This window comes from Carassius carassius, chromosome 19, assembly GCF_963082965.1.
Source record: "Carassius carassius chromosome 19, fCarCar2.1, whole genome shotgun sequence".
NCBI lineage: Eukaryota > Metazoa > Chordata > Actinopteri > Cypriniformes > Cyprinidae > Carassius > Carassius carassius.
Window position 1 is genome coordinate 18062961 of NC_081773.1, and position 12710 is coordinate 18075670.

The 12710-nt window shown below is 36.6% G+C and overlaps 1 protein-coding gene and 1 pseudogene across 1 annotated transcript; one reads left to right on the plus strand and one right to left on the minus strand.

The window, feature by feature from the left end:
• Positions 1–3: 3 nt before the first annotated feature.
• Positions 4–9271, minus strand: LOC132095267 (lambda-crystallin-like). The gene is made up of 8 exons (XM_059500096.1): positions 9170–9271; positions 8579–8686; positions 7737–7863; positions 6558–6719; positions 5685–5879; positions 1574–1682; positions 591–697; positions 4–446 (listed from the first exon to the last, which is right to left on the minus strand). Exons 1-8 carry the CDS (start codon positions 9208–9210, stop codon positions 348–350), a joined length of 948 nt encoding a protein of 315 aa, XP_059356079.1. The 5' UTR covers positions 9211–9271; the 3' UTR covers positions 4–347.
• A 513-nt stretch (positions 9272–9784) lies between these two features.
• Positions 9785–11576, plus strand: LOC132095661 (intraflagellar transport protein 88 homolog; annotated as a pseudogene).
• Positions 11577–12710: the final 1134 nt, after the last annotated feature.

A 12710-nucleotide genomic window follows, 5' to 3' on the forward strand; every position in this document is an offset into this window, starting at 1 on the left:
TGACAGTCAGTTAAGTCATTGTTAGTTCTGAGAAAAGCATTATTTACTTGCATCTGACACTTGGTTTGAAATGTTATGACATTCATACATCTCAAGTTAAGTGTACACATAATTATTGGGCTTGGCTTAGGTATAAAGAGATTAATTAATCAATGTCCATTGAGGAAGTTAGGAAAATTCCATTCACTTTCAACTACGCATATTTTCCTTTTAATTGAGAATTTCACATTAAAGTTCTCTTCAGTCAATATTCTGTTGCATGGAAGGGAAATTTTTAACACCAAGGACAACAATGGCTCAGATGATCCATAACCACTTCCATTTAGGTAGTATCTCATGGCCTAGCCTCATTCCTTCAGTTTAGCTAGTCCCATCAGCAGCTGATCTCTTCTCTCTCTTCTGGCTGTAAGGTGCTCCTGTTCAGCAGGGATCAGCTCACAGATATCCTAAAGTAGATGGTAAAATCTTTCAGTTTATAATGAGTACAATAATTATATATTTAAAAAAATACATATATGAGTATTTAGGAATTCTGATTTAAAATTTCAAAAGCAACTTTTTCCAAGACATTTTCCAATGATATTGCATACTTTTATAATTCTAGCTGCTGGCTCTCCGGAAAAGTCTGGAACAGGTCCAAAAGTATTAAGAACCCTCTTCATTCCTTCGCTGTAGCGCTGGAGATAATCTTCCATACCTGGACAGACAAAACAGAATGAGGATCAAATCAAAACCTGCTTTTGCGTTTCCACAATACAGTAGCATTACGGTTGACCATAAAGGTCTGATACTTTTCATGACTCTAATAACAACATATTACAGAAATTGTTTTGATTCATTTTACTAAATTTAAAATATGTTTTTAAAACAAGCTACAAAATTCTGATTTTGTATAACAAACGCTGCTTAGTCCTTATGAATAACTGTGACACAAAAAGTATAATCAGTTTGGAACGGAGTCTAAAATGACTCAGCAAATAAAGTTACTGGCTTTTCAAGCATGAATTGAGTAGCTCTTCATCTGAAGGGCATGAGTTCTTTTAGAAGGGCTCTCAGCAGATAAGATGTGCACCAGTAAAAGTTCAGCCACAGTTCTTCGCTTACAGTTTCCAAGAACTTGTGCCAATACAGCAATGGAAGAAACCAGGACGGAACTCTTAAGTTTACAGGGGGGCTTTATCACCACAGTGAGAGCACTGTAGCACCTCACTCACAGTACAAGGAGGCAGGGCTGAGAATAATAAGTCATCTGTCATCATCAAAGGTTAGTACCGGTGTCACATGGCAAAGCACGTTTCATAGGGGGGGCAGGGTCATCCTATAGATTTCACACTGCCTTCTGATTTTCACCGTGAACATGAGATCTCTTCAAAACACATGCACACACTTAAGGTCATGTGGGCTGGATGTAATCTAAACAATAAGAGGTTTTCACACACTGCTTTTTCGCTGCCCCAAGCACCGCACTTATTTATTTACATGCATAATGAAAACAAAACCTTCTCAGTGCTTAAATACAAAGTTTCATTATCACATTTTTTTTTTAAATTGCATGGGTTAATAGGTAGCTTGCCTTCTGGTGCGTTGAGATGCATGGTTTCAATGGGACCTATAAAAGCGTTGCGCATGCCCAAGCCCTCAGACATTACCAGATCAATGTCCTTCACTGAGATCACTCCGTCCTGGATGAAAAGAAAGAGAAGTTCATTTGGCAACTCGCACTGTGTTATATTCTTGCATGAAAGACAATGTTTCTAAAAGTGGTTTACTGATGTTCTGATCTTCTGATCCTAAAATTACAGCTTCCTGCTTAGTAGTTTGTCCAGCCAACAAGGTTTGGTCCTCCTTATTGAGAGGAAATCGGAAGGTCCCCCCCAACCTTCTTAAAGCTGCTCCCACTGTATTGGGTTTCTCTTATCATTTAACTCAGTGTCCTCTGAACAATGGGATGACATGGCAGGGGGAGGAAAGTGTGGTTGTGCCAGGCCTTGGGCCCACTTTGCACTCAGATTACCTGTGGGTACAGATACCTGTTGCCTGACTGTGCTGAAATCAAAGCTTGGATACAGAACAAGCAGTGGGGGATGAGTATAGGAGGGGGACAGGGTGGTCTTTGTTCATTTCCTGCATGTAACAACGAGGCTGTTATCTCGGTGTCGCCAGGCGGCGGACTGGCTGGGGAAACCGTGAAAAGAGGCCTTTCCTCTACGGTAATCACCAGGGGCAGCCATTAGCTTTCCCAGCTGCTCTACTTTCCAGTGCTGGCTCTCTCTCAAAGAGCCGCCTGAACTCTGAGAGGAAGCATGAGTGGATTTGAGCTGCAAATCTGGCATATGGGGCACCATCCAAAGTTTAAATGTTCCTCATCTTAAAAAAAAAAAACCTCTTTTATAAAACAACTCATTTAAAAAGCACAAACACAAAAAAAGATGCAAGTCAATGAAGTAAGGGGGAACAAAAGAAAAGTAAGAGGTAAGTCCATGAAGTAAGAAAAAAATAAATAAAGGGCAAGTCCATGAAAACATAAGTCTAAGTCTAAAATCTACAGAACTCCGCTTTAAAAACTGTATGAGAGGCTTACGGAAATCATAAAGCATCTTTACCACACTGATTTCAGGCTGCTCTGTGCATGTTGAAAATTCAGCATATAGACATAATTAAGCCTCCTGAGCAGCATTAGAGTTGTAAATACTTCTAAATGCCTCTTCAGAAGTGCTTCTGTGACAACTTCGCAGTGTAAACGAAAGGGATAGTTCATCCAAGATTATGTCATCATTTACTCACCCTCAATTAGTAACAAACCTGTATGAGTTTCTTTCTTCTGCTGAACACAAATGAAGATATTCTGAAGAATGTAGGTAACCAAACAGTTGATGTCCCCACTGTCGAAGTCAATGAGGAGCAGCAAGTGTTTGATGATGGAAATCTCATTTTTGCTTGAACTATCCCATTATTGGTGTTGTGAACATCAGATCAGTTTGATTTTTCATCTGCTAAACAATATTCAAATGTCCGTGGGCACTGTTTTAAACTTTGATGCAAGGGTAAGGTATTTAGACCCATGATAACAACATGAACAGCTCACACATATCATTATTCAAAGGAGTGATACATGAATAAACTCAAATAATATAATGTGAAGACTTTTCAAATTAAACAAAAGAGATGAAACAACACCAATTAACCAGTCTTTGAACAATATGTAACCTATGTAAAACCAGCTTATGTAATTACTATTAATTATCTAAACAAAAACAGTACGCAATAACCAGTTTGTGTGCTGGTTTAACTGGTTCATCAACAGTCTTTTGAAATGCTTGAAAAGTATTTGCCTTCAACAAAAAAAAGAGGAGAGGTATTTCTGTCATTTAGAAGCTGACCCAAAACATTACATACATCTATATAAAATGTATGTTGAATAAGCGATGAATAAGATCAATACAAATAACATTTACAGCTAATTTGATATTTTGTGTTCACACTCATAAAATGTCCTTTAGTTCAGCCTCAGTTCAGTGGTTATAAATCTCTTAAACGAGCAGAAACATCAAGTCAGTCAAAAAGGTTAAGTAAGAATAGCATATAATTTTCAGTGTTGCCATATAAGTTGTGAAATTGTCTCTAAACATAAAAGCAGAATGGACAGCCTACTTTATTGGACATATGGTGTACTGTATGTACATCTGGAACCAGCTTAAAAAAAGGAAATTGAGACTTACAAGTGGTTCAACATTTAGCCACTCAAATGTCAGAAACTGCGATTAAGTCACAGAATGTTCTTAGGTAACAACACCACAAGGGCTTTTAGTTTTGTAAGGAACCTTTGTTTTAGTTTTACTTTATTGAGAGCATTCCTCTAGGGTTTTCCTCTCAAAACTTAAATCAAATATTGTCCTTTAGTGGATTTATGTAAATTGATATATAAAAAAACTCAAAAACAAAAATTCTGTCATCATTTGCCCAAATGTTTTCCTGCTTCTCACTGTTATAATACGGAAAGAGTGTGGTCTGAACATTGTGCTAAATATCTTCTTTTGTGAAAGAAATCATGCAAGTTTGAAGCAACATAAGAGTTAGTAAATGATGATATTAAGTGATGGTGATGATGAATCCTTACAATTATTCATATCAAGAGATATTTGTTTAATACATAAAACGTTTTGGTTAATCTGCGTTAATTATGTAGGATAAGGGTATATTCCAAAGATTAGACAATATTCATGAACCCTACATGAAAACAACAAAACTACAAAAAAAATGGGTAACGATTTTACATACGATTGGCTACAACTACAGTTAAGGTTTTAGAGAGTTGATAATGCATTTTTAAACACAATTTCACCACACCTCTGTTACACGGTACATTGTCCATATAATAACTGTGTATAGAACATAATTTAGTGTCACCATGAATCACCTTCACAGTTTTGTGATGATGTCTCCATAATACACCCTGCCTGGAAAGAATGTGCAGTTTTGTGTTTTGTCTTGAATTGTCCATTACTTGACTGAATAATGAACAGAAACTCTAAAAAGAAGTTCAAAGAGAAGTGTGCATTGTTTGTGGAAGTGCTTTCTTGACTCTGCTTTTTGTTCATGCTTGTGGGCAGTGCTGAATAAAGGGTTTGGTTTTTAAAGTAGATCACCTAACTCTACCCTATGTTCATTTGATACACTGTAAAACAGGTGTACTGTAGAACCAGGACAAATCCACCAGTGTGAGGAAAGATAAGCTGGCCGTTCTAAAAGTTTCTCAAGAGAACCAAAGAAAAGAGATTGTTGTTTTTCCACTTCTCTAAATCAATCATTTGTAAACTGTGAGATAAGACTGTGAATACTGATTTTTTTTTTTCTATTTTTACAAAATACAATAGTCTCTGTTCATTCATTCCTTCCACTAATTTCACATTTCTTTCTTCATAAAAACAGGGTGTTACGGAGGCATGCATCAAAATTGACCAAAGTCATAGTATTTTCTTGTTCAAATATATGCAAGTAATAAGATTTGTCTACAATATATTTTCTCCATGCATTAACAAATAAAGGGTCTGTTATAAGAGTTATGATATAAACTAACAACATTCATCCTGTAATGTGGACAACATATTAAAGCAGCAAACCATGAGAAGCTGTGCGTTACATAGATTTGACCTTGGGTAATGGTGGTCTTTACCATGTGATTTGTGGTAAGTTCACTGTAATGCAGACCTCAAAAAGAAAGTTCACCCAAAAATGAAACTTCTGTTATCATTTACTAACCAAACAGGTGCTGGTCCACATTGACTTCCATAGTATGGAATAAAATAATACGGAAGTCAAAAGGGAACAGAAACTGTTTGCTTTCCCACATTCTTCAAAATATCTTCTCATATGTTATGCAGAAGAAAGAAAGTTGAGGGTGAGGGGCATTTTCATTTTAGGTTGAACTATCTCTTTTAAGTGATGCATTGCTTTTATAAAATTGCAGCAACAATAAAAAAAAAGACAATAATAATAACAGAAAAAAAGGCTAAATAAATTATTTCACTCCATTTCAGTCCATTTCACTACCTCTGTGTCAATGTCAATAAATGTTTACCTGGTGCGTTATGAATTTCACCAGAGAATGGGTAGGAAGTCGAAATATTATTCAATATATTCATGACTCTAACTGATCTGTGGTTTTGTTCCATGGCTCAACTAACCTGAACCAGCCTCCAGGACTCGGCTATGATGGCATACTGAACACGGTTCAATGCAAAACCATCGATCTCCCTCCTGAGTCGCACAGGTGCTTGCCCGACATCCATCATCAGTGAGTAAGCAGCATCCATTACAGCAGGCAGTGTTTCAGGGTGTGGCACCAGCTCCACCAGACGCACATAGTAGGGCGGGTTTACCTGTGAAGTTCAAAACAAGAAGGAAATGACACAAGTTTGTTTACCCCTGGACACAGATGAAGCACTATACCAATTTGTTTTCTAGAGCTGGAGATAATGGCCTTGTATTGAACTTCTTTCCCACTATGAAGGTCTCTCTGTCTAAATGTCTGACCACAAATGCTTGGCATTCATGATTAAACATTCACTTAATGCAGGTGAAGGTGAACTATTTGCCTCACACTGCTTTGAAGGACAACACGACCAGCAAGACCTTGCAGCTCATGAGATCAGAGTGGAATTTCCGTTAAGCACGGAAGGATTCAAAGTCCAGTAAAGCCCTCTAGGCCTAAAGCACTTATCTCCATTCTTCACTACAGGCTGCTAAATCAGGACTGAAAAATCTGACACGACCATGTAAATAATACTTTCATCAAATAAACATAAATAGTAGCACTAAAACTAAAACATTGAAAATAAAACTGCAGAACACTGAACTGAAGTATTTGCATATCAAATGAACTGTCAAACATACTGGCAAACCTTTTCTTTTTACACTATAAATTCTTTCAAAAACATTTCAAAGGCCTAAAAATTTGATTTGAGACTCACCTTTTCAATATGGCCTCAAACGTGTGCATCCCCACAAGTGTATATATAATATAATATAATCTCTCACAGACTGTAATCATAACTAACCGGATGAGAAATGATGCAGCGAGTTCGGTTCTGGACACGAGAGAACACGTTGCTTGGCATCAGGCAGGAAGTGGAGCTGCTGAGAATCACGCTTTCTGTGACCAGATCCTCCACCTCATGGAAGACAGTCTGCTTTGCTTCCAGGTCCTCAAACACACACTCCTATTGACAGAAAACACAGAGGACAAGAGCAGATGATTGTCAACATTATAGCTAAGGGACTGTATGAAATGTACTATAATTTAAGCTATAGCAACATCTTTTCCATATGAGCACAAAATAGGAACAAGAAGAAAACATAAGAGAGGAAAAAATTAATGACAGTGGAATGGGCTTAAAAAATATGACGTGAATAATTATTAAAGGGTGATAAAACAGAGAGGAATATTCACTCATGCTTCTTTAATAATTTAGCAGGAAAACTTTTAGTTGCTATGGAACTGGACTGATAATTACTTCCATATTGAGACATACATACGAAATGATTGGAGAAACCCAGAACAGAGAGAAGATCCAGTAATGACATTTTAAATCACAAAGTCAATTTTTTTAAATGGAACATATACATTAATAAATAATTTACTATAAGATCTAACATACATAAATATAAAAAAATAAATTATATAACATTAATGGTATAGTATCGCCGATACAGAAATGTGCAAATACAGCACTATCAGCACATAACAGGACTATATGGCGTCATTAAATGTTGATGTAATCATAACCGGGGAAAACAGAAACCATCAGCTGTCAATGAATGTAGTACACAGGAAAAATGCATGATCAGATACATCACCTCATTCATCTTTATGAATCTTTATGGGGGGGGGAGGAATTTGCAATAGCAAACAGAAGTTTGTCTCCAAATTGTTCAATACCTTTTAATAATTAAACACGGGTGTAATTTCAATAGTTAATAACATTAACTCATGGAATGTTCAAACCGCTTGTAGATGTAAAACCACAGACATGTCTTCTGGTTTCAAGTGCTTTTTTTGTGCACATTAAAACAAATAAATGTAAAATAATGAATTTGGTACTTGTCATTAGTGAACACACTTTCTCATATTCACATGAAATACTTGTTGCTTTAGTTCCATGCATATCAGGGAGATATTTATCTGGCCCAGTCACATTTTTGGGTCAACATCATCTACTTTTAGGGGGAAACCGTACCTGGACAAAGAAAGCCCCCTCCAGGGCCTGCTGGAGGTCATCATGACTGCTGAGTAGACTCAACTGCTCTGCAGCCGTGAGATTTCCTCTCAGCATTTTGGCTTGCTGAAGCTCCTCAATCTGTTTCCTGCTCACACACGAAAACACATTATTCATCTTAAATTCTACAAAATGTGTACAAAATCTGTGGCTGATCTGTCCAAATACAATGTTTTAATCATGGCTTATGACTGACAAGACATCTGTTTCAGATGTAAATTATGTCTTCATAAAACACTTTTACTTTAACTAAAGCAACTCTGCATGCATCACAGAAGATTACTGTTTTTTGTGTCCTAATCTATCATTGCTGCATTCTAACCAGGGCACCTACACTGTAAAAAAAAGATTTTGAAAAGAATTTGTAAATAAAAGAAAAATGATTGTAGAGCATTTTACAAGAAAGTACTATTCCAGTTTTTTCTAACTGAACATTTCTGAGTGAAATGTGTTTCTACAAATATTTTACAGTGTAAATTAATATCTAGGAAAGAGAAAGCCCTGCATCTCCCCCTGGTGACAGAAGAGGTGAATCACAGGAACAGGGTTATTTACACAACATAAAATATTGGACAGAGAGTACTAATATGTTCTAGAAAACTTCAATTGGTGCATATTTTTTTCTTTGCATATTATGCCCTCTCTTTTATTCTGTTGATCTCCTCTGATCGTTGCTTTCTGTAAGGTTGTGCCATAAAAATGGGTCACAAAACTGCTCTGAAAAAAGTTGAGCAGTGATGCTAAAGGCAGAGAATTTGACTGAGGGGTCAAGAGGTCATTTTTCTTTCCTGTTTAAAACTAACCTGATCTCTGTGATGGCCCCTGATGCTAGTCCTGGTTTGTTGTCATAGATCTTGACCATGTATCCTCCACTCAAGAACACCATGGCCCAGGAGCGGCCAATCAGACCACTTTTATTATGCCACATACATGCAATTAGGAAAAAAAAAGAGAGACAGCTCAAATAAATAAAATAAAAATGCAGTTCAAGGAGTCTGTTAACATTAGTGAAAATCAATGCATTATCTACATACCAAAATGAAGAACATGTCAGACTACTTAAACAGGAACTTTAATATGACATGACAAATAAAAATAATATGACTTTGATGATCATGCATGAAAAAAAACCCCTGTAAAATAGAATGATACTTGTATTTGTACAAGCCATAACTACCCAAAATTGCTCAAATATGCACAAATAACGAGTCACGTGATAATATCATTTTGGTCATAAACCACTGCACTGTTCCCTTTTTCACATGCACTTTTCTAATATGGAGTAACATGTATTCATAAAAACAATCACAGTAACGTTGAAAGACCACTCAGCTATTCTGTTAGACAATCTCAGGAACACGTCTGCTAAACAGACTGATTAAAGTAACTCTCACCTCCCGACAACAGTAATGATCTTTCCTTTTAATGAACTCATCGCAAATCCCTTCACAAATGTCAAAACCCAGTCAGCTACCGGACTTCAGCTTGTCATGTGCGTAGACAGTAAAAAGCTTGTCATGTGCACGAAAGAGAGGCGGAGCTACGGCGTCTCACACGCGCCTAAATACATCTGGACATCTACAGAAGGATAATGATAATTCCTTGGACTGCAGTGAAGAATGAATACGTCCATTCAGATATGTAATGTTAAATTAATAACAAACATAGACACAAATATAATTAATGCTCCAACCAATAGCGAAACACATACAAAAAAATTGTATCGGTAGCATAAATCGACAAAAGGCAGTCTCTGTATCATTTTAATTGATAGCATGTTAGAATGTCTTATTATGAGGAAGACAGCTGTCAGGGCCGGAAAAGTGAAGGTAGATTATACAGTCAGAATCAGTGCAGTCAAACATAACAGGCACATTTCATGTTTAAATGAGGGAATGTGAAGCTGTTTGTCAGATTGTTGGTTGTAAATTGATGCTATTTGTTTTCCTTTTTTGTCTTTATACTGTATATCTGATGTTAATATTTAGTCTCGGATGCATGTTGCATGATGCACTGCTATGGAAAAGCCTATAACTGGAGCTGTTCAGGTGGGACAAATCTCTTGTTTATTTGTTCTTTGTCATATGCAGTGAAATTTGATTAATCTTCTATGTTTTTGTGTGTTGTACAGGACGGTACGGCTCATCCCATGACTGCAGTGGGATGAACAGGATATTCTTCATCTATAGCTAGAGGTGCTTTCACAAGTGAAACCCACTTGCACATGTGCTGTTCTGACACACTTTACTTGAAATATACTTAACTGTCTAATAATGATATCTGATTCATACATTTTTACTCCTGAGTTGGTGAAAAATATTACAATTTCCTTCATTTTAATTGTTTGAATTTCCAGTGTCAGTGTTTGATCCCCTCCATTAGAGACAAAGAATGAAGACATGTATGCATCCCTCTGCTTTCATAATGCTTGAGAAGTCATTGACAACTGAAAAATAATTTGGTCCAGTTATTTTCTTGTTTAGTCCTTGTTTAGAGGAGAAGGTAAAGATCCTCGGAAAGAAGGTGAATGATTTGATAGAGGAGAGCTGTCTTGGTGATTTTAAAGAATTGTCATTTGTATGCTAAATTTGTCTTTAGAGAAAGCCAAGGAGGCTGCGAGGAAGGAGAGGGCTTTGCTGAGACAGAGAACAAACAGGCAATGCAGACCAGATCAATTTGGACCTGACCTACTCTGTGAGTGCATTGCTCCAATGCATGCATGCCTTGACTGAAAACTGAAAATACACAGCTTTTTCTTGCTTTGTTCAGGTGCTGTTTAATTTAGCAAACCAATATGCCAATAATGACATGTACACAGAGGCCTTGAACACTTACAAAGTCATTGTGAAGAACAAAATGTTTAATAATGCCGGTGAGTGAATTTCAGATTTTCAGAATTACTGTTTTAAAATATCTCAAATTCACTCCTCTTTGATACAAGTGTGTTTCTATTATCAGGTTTTGTGTAACAGCATACCCTACTATAGGAAGACTGAAAGTGAACAAATATCTATTTCAAGCAAAAGAACTACACAAAGTCAATCAATTTTAACAGCATGGCTTTGGATCAGATCTCAAATGCCCACAATGCAATGAGGTCAGCACTTGTAGTTGCATGTGTTGTGTGAACTGCATAATTGTTTTGCACCATTCAGTTTACACAGATCTTGGATAATTTGATGTGATTTTTCAACACGTAAAGTTCTCTTATTGTATAGGATCAAGATCATGCAGAACATTGGAGTTGTGTTCATTCATATGGGTCAGTACTCAGATGCCATCACATCCTTTGAGTACATCATGAGCAAGATCCCCAACATAAAGACGGGCTTCAACCTCATCCTGTGTTACTATGCCATCGGAGACCAGGAGAGGATAAAGAAACCTTTTAAGAAACTCATTTGTGTGCCTCTTGGTATTGATGATGATGACAACAAGTATATCCATCCAAATGTGAGTGCATCATTTAAATCCTTGTTAGTCATATATTTGAACTGAATTATGTCTTATTCTTCATGGATTATTTTATTTTTTTATTTTAGGATGACACTCATGCTAACATGGGGATTGAGGCTATACTAAAATGATAAGCTTCAATAAATGGAAAGGGATGGATATTATAATGTATTAACATTATGTTGGATCTATATTTTTTAAGCTTTGCGTTTATTATTCTATTTTCAGTGTTCTTGTTTTGCTTTTATTTCTAGGAAAGCACTAGAAGAAAAATACATTATGACCTCAGCCATGCTTATTGCTCCAGCCATTGAGTCGTCATTTGCTGCTGATTTTGACTGGTGAGTTATTTATACTACTTTTCATAAGTTTGGGATTCAGTAATTCTTTTATTTTTTTATCTTATTCAGCAAGGATGCATTCATTTGGTCAATGCAATGACAAAATGCTACAAAATATCAATATAAAAGATCTTTTGAATTTTTCATCAGAGAATCGTGCTACAGAAACTGTTTTTAACATTGACAACAATATTACATTTTTCTTGAGCAGCAAATTAGCATATTTAAAATGATTTCTTGGCTGCTGTAGCTTTTCCATCATAGGAATAAATGACATTTTTTAAATGTTTAAAATAGAAAATGTTTTTTTTCATTGTAATAATATTTTACAATATTACAGTTTTATTGTTGCCCATCCCACGCCAGCATGGTTTTGCTGAGATGTTGGAGGAGCCTGATCAGGCCATTGAATGGCTGATGCAGCTCACCAGTGTGACCCCCACAGATGCAGAATATTTAACAGCATGCTGTTATTGACACACAGAGGGTGAGATCTGGGAGGGACAGCAGTGCTCGAGGCCGCAGGGAAGGCAGCACTGGCAGTGGTGAGTGGACAGTTTTAACTTAAGATCATCGATAAAGTTTCAGATGAAACACTAGTCATTAACTGAATACATGCTTCTACTTTACTTTTTCCATCGACCTCAATCTGTATTCTGCCTCTTTTGGTGAACAGGAAATACTTCAAACCTTACACGCATTCTCCCTAAGAAACCCAGTGGTATGACTGCAATTCCCCTAAAATAGTGAATCCAGATGGACGAACTTAGGGGAGACTTTTGTTCTTGATTTCTCTTCTGGGACATCAAATGTGGATCTCTTGTAAGGTGATGTCCAGTTATCAGCTTCAGGCGATGCTGGGTTCAAAGGTAATGTAGCACATTCATTTTCAAACAAGTGACTGTTATCAGCCTCTTTCTGCATCTCACTGCTCTCCTCATCCAACACTTTCTTTTCACATCTCCTAACACATTAGGAAGCAGCTCAAACCCCAAGAAGCCCAATGGTATGATCAATCCTTGCCTCAATAGAATAGAGCAGATATAAAAGCAATCTATAGGTGCATCTCAATAAATTAGAATGTTGTGGAAAAGCTCATTTATTTCAGTAATTCAACTAAAATTGTGAAACTTGTGTA

Excerpts from the sequence above, each read along its gene's own strand:
- LOC132095267 (XM_059500096.1), bottom strand. The coding sequence starts at position 9,210 with ATGAGTTCATTAAAAGGAAAGATCATTACTGTTGTCGGGAG. Across the intron at positions 7,864-8,578 it reads GGGGCCATCACAGAGATCAG|GAAACAGATTGAGGAGCTTC; the intron begins GTTAGTTTTAAA and ends GTGTGTGAGCAG. Across the intron at positions 698-1,573 it reads GCATCTCAACGCACCAGAAG|GTATGGAAGATTATCTCCAG; the intron begins GCAAGCTACCTA and ends TTGTCTGTCCAG.